The sequence below is a fragment of the Bos grunniens genome, chromosome 8, assembly GCF_055505025.1.
Source record: "Bos grunniens cultivar Pamir isolate PY7600 chromosome 8, Bosgru_T2T1.0, whole genome shotgun sequence".
Lineage (NCBI taxonomy): Eukaryota > Metazoa > Chordata > Mammalia > Artiodactyla > Bovidae > Bos > Bos grunniens.
Window position 1 is genome coordinate 102,351,572 of NC_141172.1, and position 17,981 is coordinate 102,369,552.

The window sequence follows — 17,981 nt, forward strand, 5'->3', positions numbered from 1 at the left end:
GCCCTCCCTCCTCCTGCCCAGCTTCTCCCAGGCTTCAGCCGGGGCTGAAAGGCAGTGTAATGGGAACAGGCGGAGAGCTGGCGCTAACAATTGGGACATCTCCGGTCAGCCGGGGCCCATTGTGGTCTCTTCCTGCCTCTGCCGCCCACTGGCTTTGCTGTTCTTTGTGTTTCTGCATCCCAGGCGGCCCGCATCCCGCCCACAGTGTATCTTCCTGACCTGCCCTGGTCTCTCAGGATGGCCTGGAAATGTCCAGCTGGTTCTTGGGTTCCCCAACCTCCCTGAAGAGTCCATGCGCCCCGTCTTGGAGCCTCAGCCGCTTGGGTCCTGGCTGCGGGAGCGCTTGGAGTTAAATTTAGCCGGTTGACATTTTCTGAGCGTCTCCTCAGAGCCCCGCTCAGTGCTGGCCGCCAGGGTAATAGCAGAGACAGAGACATAGTCCCACTTAAGGAGCCCATGGCCTGGTGAAATGACAGATGAGTAAACCGGGAAAGGGACAGAGTATGACCTTGTGGTCAGAAATGGGCTTTGGAGGCCGGGGCTCCTCAGTTCAAGTCTCAGCTCTACCATTTGCCCACTCCCCAGGCCTCAGTTTCTACATCTGGAAAATGGAGACAACAGCCCTCCTGGCCTGTCTCACGAGTGGAGAGGACTTGGTAACTGGTTGATTTGGGATCTAAGGCCAGGCTTGAGAGAGCTCTGGAAAAGTGCCAGAGGGGTCAGACCTGGACCAGGAAGCCAGTTCTGGGCTCCCCTAGCTCGTGATTGAGGATCACCCTTGCATAGCCCATTCCCTTGTAGCTCACTTGGTAAAGAATCTACCTGCAATGAAGGAGATACAGAAGTTGTGGGTTTGATTCCTGGGTCGGAAAGGTCCCCTGGAGAAGGAAATAGCAACCCACTCCAGTATTCTTGCCTGGAGAATCCCATGGACAGAAGAGCCTGGCAAGCTACATTCCATGTGATTGCAAGAGTTGGACACATCTTAGTGACTAAACCACCTCCTAACCAGCCCAAGGTCCACATTCCTTGGTTGGGTTCACCCAGAAACCAAGTGGCTCCTTGTTAAACTTCAAAATGGTGCAAGTGGTTGGAGTGCTGGATGGAAAGCCCAAACGTATGCTGCCTCATGTCCCCTTTCCTTTACACTCGCCCCCATTTCCATACTCTGGGAAGTCCAGAGCCCACACCTGGGTTCTGGAAGGGTTTCAGGTGGGGCTGCAGTTTCTCTCCTGGCTCAGCCACCCTGCAGCCTCTTCTTTCTGCCGCTGCAGCTCCTTACAGGACCGCTGGGTTCTGAGTCTTGCTGTCCTTATGTGAGGCTCTGAGCCGTGCTGAGTGCTGCTGCCCCCATTCCGTCCTTCCCCCAGAGTGCTGCCAGCACAAGGCCAAGACATGGAGCGCATGTCAGGGAGGGTCTGCAGCAATGTGGGGGGTGTCGAAGCACAGAGAAGTTTCAAGGCAATCCATCAGTGATCCCTTGCCACTGGGAATATATGTTCTGGGTCATATCCTCCTGACCTTGGCCTCCTGTCTCCCTGAGGCTCCCAGCATGCTGGCTTTCCCCTCCCTTCTAGAACCTTCTCTTCTCTCACCACCAGCTTCTAAAACCCAAATTTCTGTTATTTTCTTACATGGATCTTTTTGTTTCTCCCTTGGCACTAAAGTCTGCTTCTGGAAAGTCAAGGAAACATCCTGGTTGTTTTCTTAAACAAAAGAAACCACCTCCCCTTGTCTCCACCCTCAGTAACACAAGTAACTGGCAGAAGCTTTGAAATTAGAGGTTTGTTCAACATGATTGACTTCTTATGCAGGGTTCCCCTCCCCCCACCAGCCCATCTCTAGGTGGGGAGAAGCAGAAGGATTTATTCTAAGTCCAAAGCATACCCCCATTTACTTAGGAGCTATTTTTATCTGACTCTGGCTGGCATCCCTAGCCTTAGGGATAGACTTGCCCAGGAAACTGCCCATATACTTGTTCCGAGAGGGCCTGGTCTCCACCCACGTGAGGGCCTCATTTACTACTTTTCTTAGGAATAGAAAAGTTTTCTCTCTTTTTTAGGGGAAAAAAAAAAATCTGTTTTTTTCCTTGCCACTTTTACTTTGCAATGCATTTTGGTTTTGGGTTTCTTGGTGTTTATTTTTCTTTTGACAATTTCTGCGATTCAAGTGTCTGTTGAGGGTTCTGCTTTGAGCCTAGCACTGGTCCTGCTTCCTCAAGGAGACAAGGGGCTGGGTCGGGCCCACGTGGTGAGCCCTTGAGAGGTAGGTGTGCAGTGGTTCAGAGTGTGGACTCTGTGGCAGGTGTTCTGGGTATAAGTCTTGGTTCTTCCCCCTTCTCCCTGAGGCGGGTTGCTCATCCCCTCTGCCTCAGCTTTCTCACATGAATCGTGGGTGAGCATACCCCCTGACTCATAGGGTGGTCATGAAGGTCCAGTTTATGCACATGAAACCTTTGGCGCCATGGTTGGCACGCAGCACTGGGTATGCGAAAGCTCTGTGGCAGCTTAAGTGTTTGCTGTTGTATGTGCTGTGTGGTTATTTCCCTCAAAAAGGACAACCTGCCCCGTGAGGGCGAATGCTTGAAATACAGGAAGTTGCTAACCACCCCTGGCCTGTGCTTAGATGAGTGGCCCGTGGGGAGGGCTGCCAGGTTCTGAGGAGCAACCTGCAGTGGTCAGGGAAGGCAGCCTGGAGGAGGCGGCAGGGCTTCCCTACCCTGGCGATCCCTTGAGCACAGCTGGTGATCCTCCATCCCCATGCCTTCGCTCATGCTGTTCCCAGCTTCCGGAGCGCCCTTTCTTCCCATCTTGAGTTCAAGCTCAAAAGGGTCCTCCTCCAGGAGGCCTTCCCCGACAGCTGGGGCTTATCTCCTGGCTCTTGTGTTTCCGAAGTACCCAGACCAAATCACTTTCTGCCCTAGGGTGGGTATTCCGTCTCAGCTGCTCTGCTGGAGGAGGGGCAAGCGGCCGACAGGTTTCCCAGCTGCTGCCCAGGTGAAGAGGGTTTGGGGAGTGGTTGAGCGTTGGATTCTAGACCAAGCGTCAGAAAACTCTGGGAGAACACATTGAGGGGTTGGGCCTGGGCTGGGAAGCCATCTCTAGGCTCCACCCAGCCTGTGACTGGGGATTCCCCTCTCCCCACTGCACAGTCCACAGAGTCCACGCATTCCTCGGTGGCTCCTTGTGGCATTTCAAAATGACACAGGCAGTGTGCTGCCTCTGTGTCCCTTACCGCCAGGGGCATGGTGAGAAAGACGCCCCCTGGGTTGGCTGACAGTCCCCTGCACCCCGTGCATGGTGCCCGGAGGCTGCTCCTGGCTGCCTCTCATGGAGGGAGAGCTCAGCACTCCTTGGAGCAGGCTGACCTGCAGGCACAGGCCTCACAGCTGTACCTCAACCTATTTAGTGACCAAGTGGGCTTTCCTCCTGAGATTTCACTGCCCCGAGAGCCTGCCCCTTCTTCCTCTTTTTACAGGAAGTACCACACACAGCCCTATGGGTGAGAGAGCTGGTGGAGCTCAAGCAAATGGTTGAGACTCTGTAGCCAATTCTAATGCAAGCGTTCCTTTTTGTTCCCTCAAAGGTTCTTCAGAAGACCTGAAGTTCTGTGTGCTGTATCTTGCAGAGGTGAGTGCTTCCCCCTGAATTTGAGGAGAGGGTTCAGTGTCCCGGGGCTGGAAGGAAGATGTTGGGCTGGGTGCGAGTGCCGGTTCTGAGGCTGTCTCCACACCTGCTCCTGTGGTGGTTCTGGGCAGGTCCACGAGGCAGCGCCCTGCTCTGCGGAATGGGACAGAGTGCTCCGCCCCAGTGTCTCTCACCTCTGTGTAGAAGAGTGGTGGACATGAACATGCTTAAAGGGGAAAGAAGGACCCTGTGGCCTCCTGCTTAGGACTTCCTGGTCTCCAGTCCCTGTAAGGGTCACAATGAGGATGTGGCCTGTCAAGTCAGGCATCACCCTATTCGTGGTGGCTAAAGAATCTGCCTGCAGTGCAGGAGACCTGGGTTCTATCCTTGGGTCGGAAAGATCCCCTGGAGAAGGCAATGACTACCCACTCCAGGATTCTTGCCTGGGAAATCCCATGGATAGAGGAGCCTGGTGGGCTACAGTCCCCAGGGTCACAAAGAGTTGGACACGACTGAGGGACTAACAACAGTCCTCTAGAGAGGGCCCTGATTCTCGTGCCCACCTCTTTCCTCCTCTCTTTCTGGAAGATACCACCTACATCCCCCTCCTGCAAGGTCTTATCAATGTTTTAAAAAGGCCTTCCCCTGGGCCAGAGAATACACATGGAAGAAACCATCCAGCATCTGATGGTGGGCTGGAGTAACACCCACTCAGTGGGTTGAATGCTCCTCTCTTCTTCAGGCTGGTTATCCCAGTCCCATCAGAAGCTCAACTGGACACTGTGCCTTTGCTGAGCTAACTGGAGGCAAACAGCTTATTGCTTGATGTGTTTTGGGAGATGAAATATCATTTATTGTTGTAGTTCAGTTGTTTGGTTGTGTCTGACTCTTTGCGACCCCATGGACCGCAGCATGCTAGGCTTCCCTGTCCTTCACCATCTCCCGGGGTTTGCTCAAACTCCTGTCCATTGAGTTGATGATGCCATCCAACCATCTTATCCTCTGTCGCCCTCTTCTCCTCCTGCCTTCAGTCTTTCCCAGCATCAGGGTCTTGTTCAGCGAGTTAGCTCTTCGCATCAGGTAGCCAAAAATATCATTACCCAGGGGTTTAATCAAAGGAGGCCTTGGTGATGGAAAAACAGAGCTACTGAGCCAAATTTTTTTTCAATTTTCAGCAAATTTTCTTACTCCTTATACCTCTGTTCATATGAGTCTGCTACTAGTTGCAAGCAGGGATTCGTTAGACCCATTCCTTCCTTCTGCTTCTGTTTGTCTGTCTTACCCAATAACAGCCCTGGGAAACTGTCCGTCTGTGGGAGAGTGCACTGGCCACACGTTATGGGTGAGGCCTAGTCTGTGCTGGCTGGCCAAGGGGAGTACACCCTTTTGAGAAGGAATTTGCATATTGTTTGTGATTGGAAGATCATTCCTTCAGTTCCAGGCATGTCCCCTTTAGGTGACCAGGCCCCTGAGGTTAAGACAGTTGATGAGATGTTAGCTTCAGGGGACAGCAGGGAGTCCAAAAGGCAGTGGACGTCGTTGGAGCTGAGCTGGGGACCCCGGCAGCCTGGGATGGCCATTTGAGGTCTGAAAAGGCATCAGTATCCTCCCGTGTCAGCGTATCCCCGCTGAGCACAGGAAGTAGCTGGTGGAGACGTTTCATGGCTGGCGTGTTGGCCTGGAGCCGAGCGAGGAGGCTAGGAGAGGCTGGAAGGCAGGCTGGGAAGCCTCAGAGCTTTTGCCTTTCCAGCCTCACCCATCTGGATTCCAGTTCTCTCCAGCGGGGCCTGAAATGAGGCTCCCAGTTCTTTAATGCCAAGAGAGCCATTCCTGCCAGGCTGGGGTTATTTTTCCCAGAGAAAAGCACTTCTGCTCCTTGGTTTCCAGGGAGCTGTGACCTCCTAGCCCTCCAAAGACTGATGAAGGCATATTGATCCGGGCCCTTTTATTTCAGTAAAGTGTCAGGTGATCCGACCCCAAGGGGCTGGAGGATTGAAATTCACAGGCAGCCAGAAGCCTCTCTTTTCTCTTAATGGGCTGCTCTTTACAAGAGGCATGTCTGTAACACACAGAAGACAAGATCCCTGCCTACCCTGCGGCCTGGAACAGGCCTGCCAACCGTGGTTTTGAAACCCACAGAGAACTCCAGACCTGTGTCTTAGTTGGCATTTCCAGCAAGTGGTTTTTCTCTTTGTTTCCTAACACGCAGGTGGTGTCCAGAGAAGAAACCAAGGCCAGAGAGTCAGGATTTTAGGGACGGTTTTCCAGTCTGCATTGAGAGAGTGCCGACTGCCTGGGGCAGGTGGGGGTAGGGGCCGGCTGTTCTGATTGTTCCCCAGCAGTAGGTCCTGGTTAGTTATCATGCGGGTTGGTTTGACCTGAGCAGTCCTCGGCCCTGGGGCCTTAATTTCCCTGGACAGGTGTCCCTCAGCCCCTGCAAATCCTTGAGACAGATGCAGCCTATGACGGGCTGTACCAGGGGCATGGGGTCAAAGGGCACATGGGTTAGGGACTATCCGCAGAGAATTTGATCCTGGCTCTACTAATTTAAGAGTCTTCACTTTGGGGTTAGGAAGACCTAGACTGGAATCTTGACCCTGCCATTTCCTAACTGAGTGATCTGAGCAAGTCATATACTCATCTCTGAAATGAGGCTGTTGAGGCCTACCTTATAGGGTTGTTGCAGTGATTAAATGAGATTCAATAAGATACTGTGTCCAAGGCACTTAGCACAGAACCTGCCACATAGTGAGCACTCAATAAATGCTCCTGTTATTCCTGTTAGCGTCATAACAGGGGGAGAGCTTTTCGTATTCATTTACTCTCCATTAGCAACATCGCCAATGATTTATCGATCCTCTAAAATAAAAACTAAGAGGAGTATCTCACATTCTTTGTAATGTACATATACTGTTAAATAAAGAAGGCAAGATCGCAGATTCTGGAGGAGGCAGAAGACAGACTCTGAATCCCTCCTCTCCCGACACTTCTTGGGGCTGCGGACTTAACCTCTTTGAGCCTGAGTTTTCTCATCTAAAAGATGGTAACAGCTGTGTTTTTCCTTTCTCCCTATGTCGTAGGGTCACTGGGAGAATTGAATTAAGTGAGAGAACATCTGTCACAGCAAGTGAACAAACGTAAATTGTAGTAGAAGAGGTTTTCGTTTTTATAAGGATAATATTAATTCAGGAACAAGAAGGTTGAGGCAAGATTGGGTTTTAAAGAAGGAAGGCAAGAGGAGCCGGGTTTCTAGTTGGATTTGGGATTGCTCAAAAGAATCCACCTGCCAAGGCAGGAGACACAAGAGAAGTCCAGTCCTGGGTCAGGAAGATCCCCTGGAGAAGGAAATGGCTACCCACTCCTGTATTTTTGCCTGGAGAATTCCATGGACAGAGGAGCCTGGCAGGCTACAGTCTATAGGTTGCAAAGAGTTGGACACAACTCAACACACACACACACACACACACACACAAACACACACACACACACACACACGTATGTTTGAATGCAGAGGTCTGGGCCCAGTGTTGTTCCATCTGCAGAGAGCTTAGCTCACCAGCTGGTGATCAAGGAGGCCCTGCCTCCAAGTGAGCTTCCTGAGGATGGTTTCAGGGCAGCTTACAACCTTGACCTTGGAGCCTGATATTTGAGGACACAGTGTATATGAGTGTTAAACTGATGAGTCAGGTCACAAAGTGGACCAAGAGAGACCCAGGCAGGCAGTGGGGGCCCTTGGTTTAGGCAGATGGGAATTCAGCCTTCCTGGCGGGGGGCTGGCTCCAGGCTCTCCCTCTCGTCCAGGCCAGCCTCCCAAACTCCAGGCGGCACTTGGAGAGGAGGCTTGGGAGCTAGGGCCTCCCTGGAATGTGTGAGCATCTAAGATAGCCAGCCCCAAACCCTCAACTGGGCCTAGGTTTAGGTCCTTGGGGCCTCAGACACCTTCTTAAGATCATGGATGGGAAGGTGCTTTTTAAAATGGATAATTAGATAAAGGGAATTATTATTAAGGTAGAATCTGCTTCAGAACAGAAAGAGCGGGGGAAGTTGGGGCTCAGGGAGTTGAAAGGATTTGCTGAAGCCCAAATAGCTAGGTAGAGGCAGGCCTGGGAGGCTTGTGCGTGCATGCGTGTACGCTAAGTCTCTTCAGTCGTGTCCCAATTCTGTGCCACCCCATGGACTGTAGTTCACCAGGCTCCTCTGTTCATGGGATTCTCCAGGCAAGAATACTGGAGTCAGTTGCCATGCCTTCCTCCAGGGGTTCGGGCCAGGGCCAAATTTGTGGCCTTTCCACACTGGCAGCGTTTCTAAGTGAGAAGGGACCCTAGTCCCTGCCCTGCCCCTCCCCTCGCTGGGTGAATGTGACAAGACAGGGAGCAGATGGCTCTCTGATCAGCTCCTGCTCCACCTGGCTTCTCTCTGGGGCATCTTGGGGTGAGTCCTTCCTTGCAGTGGGCTGGGGATTCTAGCAAGTGGAAGTCTGTTATTAAGTGGTAGAATTGCCTCACCACGTCCACTCAGTTCCCTGAAACCAAGAGGTGGGGCTTTCTTTCTGCTCTCTTCTGATGCTTTTAGGAAGAACAACTCTGAGCACTTTGGAGCTGGCACCCTGGGAATACTTAGTTTGGGAGGTGGCCCTTGCCTAAAGGGTGGTTTCCTTGAGGGCTGGGTCAGATGGTAGGGGAGAAAAAGTGCTCAAATGCTACTCCATGAAGCTGATAACCAACCATCGCAGCTCGGAGCCTTGGCACTGGCTGTTCCTTCTGCCTGGAACGGTTTCTCCCTAGCACTTTCCTTGGCAGCTCTTTCTCATTCAGCCTTGGCTGGGTGCTGCCCCTCCAGAAAGGCTGGCTCTGTCTACTGGGCTCAGACAGGACCTCTCCCTTTCGGCCTTTCCACAGTTTGTAATTACATTGTTTAATTGTCTCTTGTCTCTGCCCCCATCCTAAGGGCAAGAACTCAGCCTCTCTTATTTCCCTCTTCACCCCCAGGGGCCTAGCACAGTCCTTGACACAAAACAGGTGCTCAATAAATATTTCTTAAACAAATGAAGTACCAATAACGAAGATAGCTGCTGTTTGTTGAAAGTGTTAGTTGCTCAGTCGTGTCTGACTCTTAGTGACCCCATGGACTGCAGCCTGCTAGGCTCCTCTGTCCATGGAATTCTCCAGGCAAGAATACTGGAGCGGGTAGCCATTCCCTTCTCCAGGGGATCCTCCCCATCCAGGGATTGAACCCAGGTCTCCTGCATTGCAGGCAGATTCTTTACCATCTGAGCCACCAGGGAAGCTGTTTGTTGACGCCTGGGTTATTGCTTGCCCTCCTGATAGCTCTGAGAGGTAGGTGACATCGTGGTTATTCCCATCTTACAGATTTCTCTGAGGTTGACAGCTAGGAAGCAACAAAGCTGAGATTCAGACCAGTCCTATCCAACTGCAAAAAAAGGAAGGATTGCATAGAATTCTACACTGTCCTTTTCTATGTTCTGAGCCATCCAGCTCACACCCTTAGCTCCCTGGATGAGTTCATCAAATCGCAGCCCTCTGCGGTTATAATCAAATTCCAGCGGAGACAGAAAGAGCTCGCCACTCCCTGCGCAGAGCGTCCTGCAGAGGATGATAACGCGGGGCATGTTGTTCCTCCCCTCCCCGCCCCCAGCACATTCTGGCTCCTTCGGGGCTGACTCCCTGGGTCCCCGCAGCTCTCTGGTGCCTGTGCTAAGGCTGGCCTGGATTTGACCTCATTCCGAGAATCTCCTGGGAGCCAGAGCTCACTGAGGCCTTGACTGGCCAAGCACTATACTAGGCCTGGATGAAAAAGGCCTTCCTAGAAGGGGTTTCGGGTCTAGTTGGGGAGATGAGATTGCAGCACTTAACAAGGTTAAATAGCAAAGCGAGATTTAAATGGCAGCAGTGCCAGAAGCTTGCATTCAACTGAGCTGAACAGTCATTGATCAGACTCAGCTCATGTGTCAGGCAGCAGCGGGGCTGTTGAAGGCCATGCGACCAGTCTCCAAAGACTCTCCGGAGGGACCCAGGTCCTGTGTGGGTACCCATTTCACCCTGGTCTTGTGATTAGATGAGTGTGCTGAGATCGGGGAGGGGTCCTCGCTCCACAGAATGTAAGGGGGGCAGAGACCTCGGCCCTCTGGGTCCCCCACGCGCTCCCCCAGCGGTCGCCTTTTGCTGCCTTTCCCCGGGGGTGACCTCACCACGGCAGTCTGCAGCTCTCCACAGGACTCCACTGTGTTGGGAACCACTGCCTCCCTCCCCCTAGGCCGTGGGCACAGGGCTTGCCAGCTGGCCCCCGAACCAGCTCCCCTGCTCGTCTGGCTGCCTCGATGTCACCGGGGATTAGTGTGCGCACTTGTGGCTTTTAGTGGTCACTCCCCACCCTGCTGCAGCCTCACCCACTGGATGGTTAGGGTTGGGCTCGGGCCGGGAGCCCCTTGAACCAGGGAGCAGCCCTGACTGCCCCTTTCTCTGTTTCCTCTGACGTCAGAAGGCAGAGTGCTTATTCACTTTGGAAGCGCACTCGCAGGAGCAGAAGAAGAGAGTGTGCTGGTGCCTGTCGGAGAACATCGCGAAGCAGCAGCAGCTGGCGACTCCGTCCCCCGACAGCAAGGTAAGGGCCTCACCGGGGGCCACAGCCCTCGTCCCCCACCATGGCCAGCCCAGACCCCCGAGCCTCCGAATTGAGCTTGGGACCAGCCCGAGTTCAGAACTTGGAACTGGGCAGCAGGCTCTTGGCAAGAAGCTGAGAGCGTCTCTCTCCTTGGCGTGTCACTGGATCTACTGAGCGAATTCGAGGGCTCTCGGGTAGATTGGCAGAGCCGAACTGAGCGTGACCCATCAATTCTCCACCCTGTTCTCTAATTCACCTGTGGCAAGGTCTAGTTTGGGCCGGCATTCCTGCTGCTGCCAGGCACGTGGTCCCCCCTCTAGGTCGTGCCCAGGGACAGCACACTGGTGTTTAAAACTGGCCCGAGGCAGACATAATTAGCAATGGACGCTTATGGCAGAAAGAAGCCATGCTGGTTTGATGCAGGCCGCAGCCAAGTGGAGGCAAGTGGAGTTTTCCGGGGACTGGGGCCCTGCCAGCTGGAGCATCAGGGAGATTAGAGACTCCCAGCTGAAGCTGACGTGGGGACGGGCAGCTGGTCCTGTGCCTGTGGAGGGTGATGGGACCAGAGCTGGACCCACTGTCCCCCAGATGCCCACGCCAGGCACAGTTGTATCCCCCATTTGTGAGTCCCTTCTCTCGCTGAACGTGCTGGCCATTTGGGAATTTGGTCTGATTGGCTGCCAAAGGAGCCAAGGTGGTTGGCCGGCCGGAATCAGGGAGAAGAAGGGAAAGGAAAGCAAGCGGCAGCTGGTCAGCTCGCAGGCCCCGCGCGGCTTCTGGCTGCATTCAGGCCGCCCTGCGCATAGCCCGGCAGGGCAGGCTGCCAAGGACGGGAGTGGGGAAAGGGACCGCACACCCCTGGCGGGGCGGTGGCGGCCAGCAGCTCCTAAAATAGTGTCTGAGAATTATATAATCTCAGATTCGACAGTTATTTTGTTTTACCACTCACTGAGCGTCCCTAGGGGTCCACCTGGGGAGAGCAGTTTCCTCTCCAAAGCGTTGTCGTGTGAAGGAAAGGCGACGGTGCGTCCACAGCTCGTAGCATGGTGCCTGGTATTCAGTAGGCGCTCAGTCAACCACAACCCAGCTGCTCCTGCTCGGCTGGCTGGCTCCCAATCTCAGCTTCTGCTACTCCACAGAGACCTGCCGAGGCTGTGGGCTGCCTGGCCTCCTTGATCTGGGGTGGGTCACAATCAGAAAACAGGCCGCTTCCTCCTCACCAGGGCGGCCGCTGGTGAGGAGGAACTTGTGTTCCTCAGTTGTCTTGTGTTTTAGGCTTAGCTCCTCCTGGTCTGCGGAAAAAGTTCTTTTGGCCTCAACTTCTGTGTCTGCTGGCTCTGGAGTAGGTTGGCAACAGCCTTCTCAGCACCTTGGGGAGTCTCTCCATCTTCGGTTGGGGAGTTGGGGGACAGTTTGAGCGACTGAAGGCAGGCTGGGTTGAGAGTGGGTCCCTGCAGGGCTGCAGGCTTGGCTGACTGACTCTGGATTTGGGGCCTGGCTTCAGGGCTGCACCAAGATATATGGGCATCTCGGGCAGGCAACAGCTGGACGTGACTCGAGATTAAAGCTCTTTTAAATGTGTGCTTAATGAGAAACTGTGCACTGGGCTGGAGGAGGGAGAAGAAAAGGGTCTAACCACCGGGATGGCCTCACATGGCCCCCTCACCTGAGAGAGGGCCCTGCCCAGCTGGCACACCCCACTTGGCCCACCCTCCTTGGGCAGCAATTAGTAACGACCTTCTGTTAGGCAGCCCCCTTATGGATCTCACTGCCCACTTTCCCTACCGACATCATACACACTTGAAGAGTCTTAGCAGTTCATTCCTTCTAGTTGCTTGCAGAATGCTCCCTGAGAGAAGTTCTAGTAAATAGGATCTTCTCCAGCCCCGCGTGGTTCCAGGAGTGTTTCAGCAAAAAAAATCACCTTAACTACCAGACCAGGTGGCTTGTCCAGCCGGCACAGGCTGTGCACCTGTGCCCAGCTCTGTCAGGTCCCGGCTGCCTTGCCGGTGACCGTGAACCTCCTTGCCCAGGGCTGGGCTGCAGTCTTTTCACTAGGCTTGCCGCCACCAGGGGAAAAAGAAGAGGGAAGGCCAAGCTGAGCCTGGACTGGCTTCTTGCACTGTGCAGAGCTCTTTTGCTTGAAATCTGTGTCGAGTCCTGACTAGAGAAGCGTGCTATTATTATTATTTTTTAATGCTATTTCTTTGTTCTTTCCGGAACTGTTCCTCCTTGTGTGCAGAACGGAAATTGCTGCCTAAGCCACTCCCTGTCCCCCCAACTCCAGTGCTTTTCTGAGAAAAGACACTTTGCAAGGCAGCTCCCCGAACTCCCGTGTTGCCCCTTCTGAACCCTGCTCCTTTCAATAGTGTTTGCTGATCCTTGGAATGAGCTGACACTCAAACATCTCAAGGAATGCAAAAGTTCTTCCCCCATTTGCAAAACATAATAAATGCGATATGCCCTGAAAAGGAAATGCTCCTGGGGAGGGACAGAGGGTACTGGAGGAAGGTGGTTTTAGAGAACAGTTGTGAGGTGGGTGTACCACTTCCTGCTGCGTCGACCTTGGGCAACAGCTTCCCGCTGGGGCCTTGGTGGCCCCATCTGCACGCTGGTCAGGTGGCTCTTCCCAGCTCCTCAAGCTTTGTGACTCCCACGAAAGCTGAGGACCCGGGGTCGTCCAGTCTCCTTTAGAGAACTCTGCCCTGGAGATTTCTGCGTCACTCGATCGCCTATGAAATGTGCCTTTAGTGGCCAGGTCTGCTCCCCTCTTGGTGGTGGGGAGGGGCGACCGTAGGCTTTCTGTGCTGTGTCTGAGGGTTGCAGTTACCTGGGGTTGCAGTGTGGGGGTCTGGGGGTCCCAGCTGGGACCAGGTGGGCATAAGGGGACGGGCAGCATTCTGACTGTGTCCCTTCTCCACGGCTCCACTGTCTTTCTCCGGCTGTCTCCTGGCTGCCCGCGGCAGGGGGGAGGCTGCTCCAGGTGCGCCTTTGTGCTCCCTCTTTCTGTAGAAATAAGTGGCTGGCTTCCTCTCCTCTTCTAGCTCCCTTCTTCTCAGCACCCTGTTCTTCCCCATCCGCACTCTTCACCCTTTCTCGCCTCGTCATCTGCCCTTGTGGGTAAACTAGCTGTCTTCTCTCACCTGGGGTAACTTCTACTAAACTCCCTACCATGGGGAATGCTGCCAAGCTAATCTGGAATAACTCACAGATGGCTGTTCAGGTTCTAAGCTAATAGGGAGAGACAGATACATATTGGGTTGGTTATTCAGTCAAATATAGGGATAAATGGCCTTCCCTGGTAGCACAGCTGGTAAAGAATCCGCCTGCAATGTAGGAGACCCCAATTTGATTCCTAGATCAGGAAGTTACCCCAGAGAAAGGATAGGCTACCCACTTCAGTATTCTTGGGCTTCCCTGGAGGCACAGATGGTGAAGAAATCTGCCTGCAGTGTGGGAGACCTGAGTTCGATCCCTGGGTCAGGAAGATCCCCTGGAGAAGGGAATGGCTACCCACTCCAGTATTCTGGCCTGGAGAATCCCTGTGGACAGAGGAGCCTGGCGGGCTACAGTTCATGGGGTTGCAAAGAGTCAGGCATGACTGAGCGACTAAGCATATAGCACAGCCGCATAGAAATAAATGCCTGCTCTGGGCCAGACTCTGGTTTAGGTCCTCTGGGCTCCTTTGAGGGGAGCTCTTGGCTGCCCATTCATTGTCCACTCAGTGAACCTGCACTGAGCCCTTACCACGTGCAGAGCCCCAGCCCGGGCATTAGGAAGCCTCTGAGGAAAGCAGGCTTTCGACTGAGCCGTCAGGGAGGGAGAGGGTGGGGTGCAGCACGTGCTGGCTCCGTCCGTTCAGGGTGCACCCTGAGCTTAGTGCTGGGAATGCACGAAGAATCTGTCACGTTCTTTCCTTGGGAAATTGCAGTCCAGTGGTGATGACAGATATGCCAGCAGATGGTTCTAAAATAACATAGTGAGTGGTATGGGAGGTGTGAGTGCTTAACTGCTCTATGACCTCGGGTGAGGCACTGAGCCTCTCTGAGACTCGGGTTTTTCATGAGTACAGTGATTGAATGAACTGGATTCTCGTGAGGGCTAAACTCCATGTAACGTGCTCAGCAAAGAGGCGTACAAGAAGAACTCTCTGAATTATTATTAAAGTTATGTCTATATAGGAGATTCATCTAGTGGCCTTGTTTATTGAGGCTGAATGCTGCCACTTTGACCACATGTGACGACCGTTCCATGTCACTTCCCGGTAGCCACCTGCCATATTCCTGGGACCAGGCAGGGAAACTGAGGCCTCCTGGGTCTGGTCTGGCTGTAAGACTTCTCCTAGCTGTGACACCAAGGTGCATGCCACATATCATCTCCACTGCAGCACCCAGAGGTGGGGCCTTGGAGATGCCAGGGTCCGTGTGAGCACTGTAGGAAGGAGCAGGGGCAGGTCTTGGAGTCAGGCAGCCCTGGCCTGAGTCGACAGCGAAGCTAACTCCAGTTCTGTCTGGTTCCACAGAAACTCCACCCTTATGGCTCTCTCCAGCAGGAGATGGGGCCGGCCAACTCAACCAATGCTACCCAGGATAGAAGCTTTACCTCATCAGGACAGACTCTGATTGGCTGAGCAAACCCAAGGGCGGGACTCTGCTTCTGGCAACTTAACCCTTTCTTGGGCATCCCCTACCACAGAGTAACCTCACCTCAACTGGACCCAAGTCGGAGGACCAAGATGTTGGGCCTAGGGTCATCTGAAGGGAATGGCCCCACGGGTGTGTGTGGACTGGCATCAGAAGGACCACAGTGGTGTCAGAGGCCCTGTGGGCAGATGCAGACTGGATCCAAAAGCCCCAAATGGAGAAGAACCAGAAGCTTATTCCCTGCAGGGAAGGAGGAGGTGAAATAGCACGTGGGCTTCCGGTGGTTCCAGCACCTGCCTTGGGGGCAGGGGGAGAGGTCAGGAGAGGTCAGCGCTGATGGAGAACAACGCCAAGATGCCTGGCTGCCAGAAGATATCTCCACTGCTTCACTCATTTGTCATCTGTACTCAAGCATTCATTCCTTCACTCATCGGATATTTTGAGGGCATGTGCTTTATGCCAGACTCTGTGCTAGGAGCCTGAGATAACTGTGGAGAGTGAGGTGGATGTGGTCTCTGCTCTCATCTTAGTAGAAGAGTGAGCATTACGTAAAGGTTAACACACACACACACTCGCACACGTGGTTACGAACTGAGATAATCTATGAAGGGAAAGAAAGGATTCTTTCAAGAGAGAATGTTGTGTAGATGGCTATAGGGGTGGGGGAGGGGCAGGGGACAAGCCTGACTTTGAAGCTACGACCCGCAGGCCAGAAAGGAGTTAGCCAGTCAAGGACTCTGGAAGGAATGTTCCCGGCAGACCGGAACAGCCTGTGAAGAGTGCCTGAGATAGGGTAGGGGTGCAGCGTGCTGGAGGGATGGAGGCCAGGCCGCTGGAGCTTGAGTTAGTGAGGGGAAAGACCACTGGGTGCGGACCAGGTGGTTCAGGGCTGTGTTGGTTCGTGTTGTACTGAGAGTTCGGGTCTGGGCACAGTGGGAAGCCATTGAAAGCTTTTGAGAAAGGGAGTCACAGGGTCTCAGGGACCATTTCTAGAAGATGGTAGAACCCAAGGTGGGGAGTTCCTTAAGTCCTCCAGATGAGGGGCAAGGCGACCTGTCCTGGAGGGGTGCTGGGGAGGTGATTATGTGGGTGTCCAGACCCTGAGGGTAGCGGAGGCTCGGATAAGCGTCTCCTGTCCTCCACCTTTCTCACCCTCCACCATGTCTGACTTTCAGTGGATGCAAGTCAGGGCGAGGCCGTCCTCACAGAGCTCCCTCCTTGTGAGGCCTGGGTAGGGACCAGGGCCGAGTACTGAGAATGTCCCCAGGAGCTGGGAGTAGTGGGGCTTCCCCAGGCCTCAGCAGGGGTGGCCTGTGCTGTCCGTCCATCCGGTGCTGAATGGGCTGATAGGAAACTGGAATTCGGCCCCTGGGAAGCTGACTGGGTTTGCTTTCTGCGGAGCTCCCGAGACTCAGGGACCAGGGTTAAGTGTGGCTCAGCACCGCTGAGGGGAGACCCGTCTGGCTGTGAGGCTGATTGGTGACCTACCAGGGGACAGTGGTGACAGGCCAGTGTGGGGCAGCTTTCACATCCTTCTGTCCAGACAAAACTCACACACAAAGGGCACGTGTAGGAGCAGGGCCTTGCCTAGAGAGGAGGTCAGAGAGGCTGGGCTTCAGTCTAGGGAAGTCCCCTTGAACACTCGGCGTTGTGTCCTTAAGATCCTCTCTGTGTTCTGGAGAGGAGTCTTGTGCCCTGCTGGATTTGCTCAGCTGCTGTGGCTACCTGAACCTCAAGAAGGGTGGCCCTGTAGAGAATTCTTCCCTTAGCCTCCCACAGATGGCCCTTCCTCCCAGCCTAGGAAAGATCAGACGTGTGGTAGCAATAATCTAACAGGGGATCAACCCGGTGCCCCACCCAGCAGGGGAATAGCCGGCCAGAGTGGGACAAGCAGTGTCTATCAGCTGAGACTCCGCCTGCAGGGTTAATTCTGAGAGGCTAAACAGCTGGGTCTGCACAGACAGCAAGCAGCATCATGTTTTCATTTGATTCCCTTACAAAATGACATTAAGGGGAGAGTGAGGCCCAGGAGAATCGCCTGTCTGGAAAGGCAGCCAGCTTTTCTCTTCTGGACCTGGGGACCTACCTCTGTCCACCACATGGGTGCAGAGGTTGGGAGCTCTGGTGGCAGGGCAACAGAGACACTAAACGCCAGAGACACTAAACGCAGCACCTGGCCCTGGGGAGGGCGCTTTCCTTCGCTTGTCCCAACAAGCTGCTGCTGGGGACGCAGCCATCAGCTCTGGGAGGGCCCTGTCTTCCCGCTGACTGTGGTGAGCCACAGCGCCATTGCTGCTCTGCCTTTCAAATCGATGAGACAATTAATTTGGCTCGACGGGCTCGAGAAGATGAAATACGATCGGGTGGCCATTGCTCCTCAACAGCCTGGTCCATCCCCAGACGTCCAGGATGATGAATGCATCGAAATTGCCTTCAAGAGCCATAATCACGGGAAACATGGCCGAACCCCTCCCTCTACACAAATCACTCTAAGAAGCTCACACAATGGCCTCTTTCCTGATGGCCCAATTGTCTTGCAGTGTGTCTGGGGACCTACGAGCTGGGAGCACGGGAGCACAACCATTTATTGTTGGAAAGGCCATCTGTGCGATTTGAATACAAAGTGACTCTTTAAATTCCCCACCCCACCCCCTGCACATCCTTTGATCCCATTTTCTTGTTTTCTTTATTGTCTCACGCTCTGGGTCTGCTGAAACTCCCAGTCTCTGCTGCCTGGGTCCTTTGGCAGTTTGGGAATTGGGACCTGTTGGAAATAATGAAGACATTTATTTATGTATGACTTTTTTTTTTAATTATTCTCTATTTTAAATTCTTTTTCATAAATTCTGCCACCAAAGCTTGTATTTCTCATACACAGCACCTAGAGCATTCTGCAAATTGAAGGCGCAGGCAATTTCACGATGTGGGTAGGCCCCTACAGCAAGAACATGGGAATCAGAGGTGTCAACTGGGATCCCCAGGCATTATCTCCCCTAGGCCTCCCAGCAGCCCTGTTTTATGGATGCAAGAGACTAAGACTCAGAGAAGTTAAGTGATTTATCCAAGGTCACACAGCTTCCCAGCTGTGGCT

The 17,981-nt window shown here is 53.6% G+C and overlaps 1 protein-coding gene across 10 annotated transcripts in view; it reads left to right on the forward strand.

The window, feature by feature from the left end:
* RGS3 (regulator of G protein signaling 3) overlaps positions 1-17,981 on the forward strand; it is a 139,622-nt gene that overhangs the window by 66,879 nt on the left and 54,762 nt on the right. For 6 of the 10 annotated variants that reach the window (XM_086316113.1, XM_086316114.1, XM_086316116.1 and 3 more), the window contains 2 exons: positions 3,586-3,629; positions 10,125-10,247. In XM_086316113.1, the coding sequence (XP_086172239.1) occupies positions 3,586-3,629; positions 10,125-10,247 (167 nt within the window). Of the gene's footprint in view, positions 1-2,977; positions 2,997-3,585; positions 3,630-10,124; positions 10,248-14,769; positions 17,688-17,981 lie in introns of those variants that run through there. The other 4 variants (XM_086316119.1, XM_086316121.1, XM_086316129.1 and 1 more) reach the window with 2 other exon arrangements.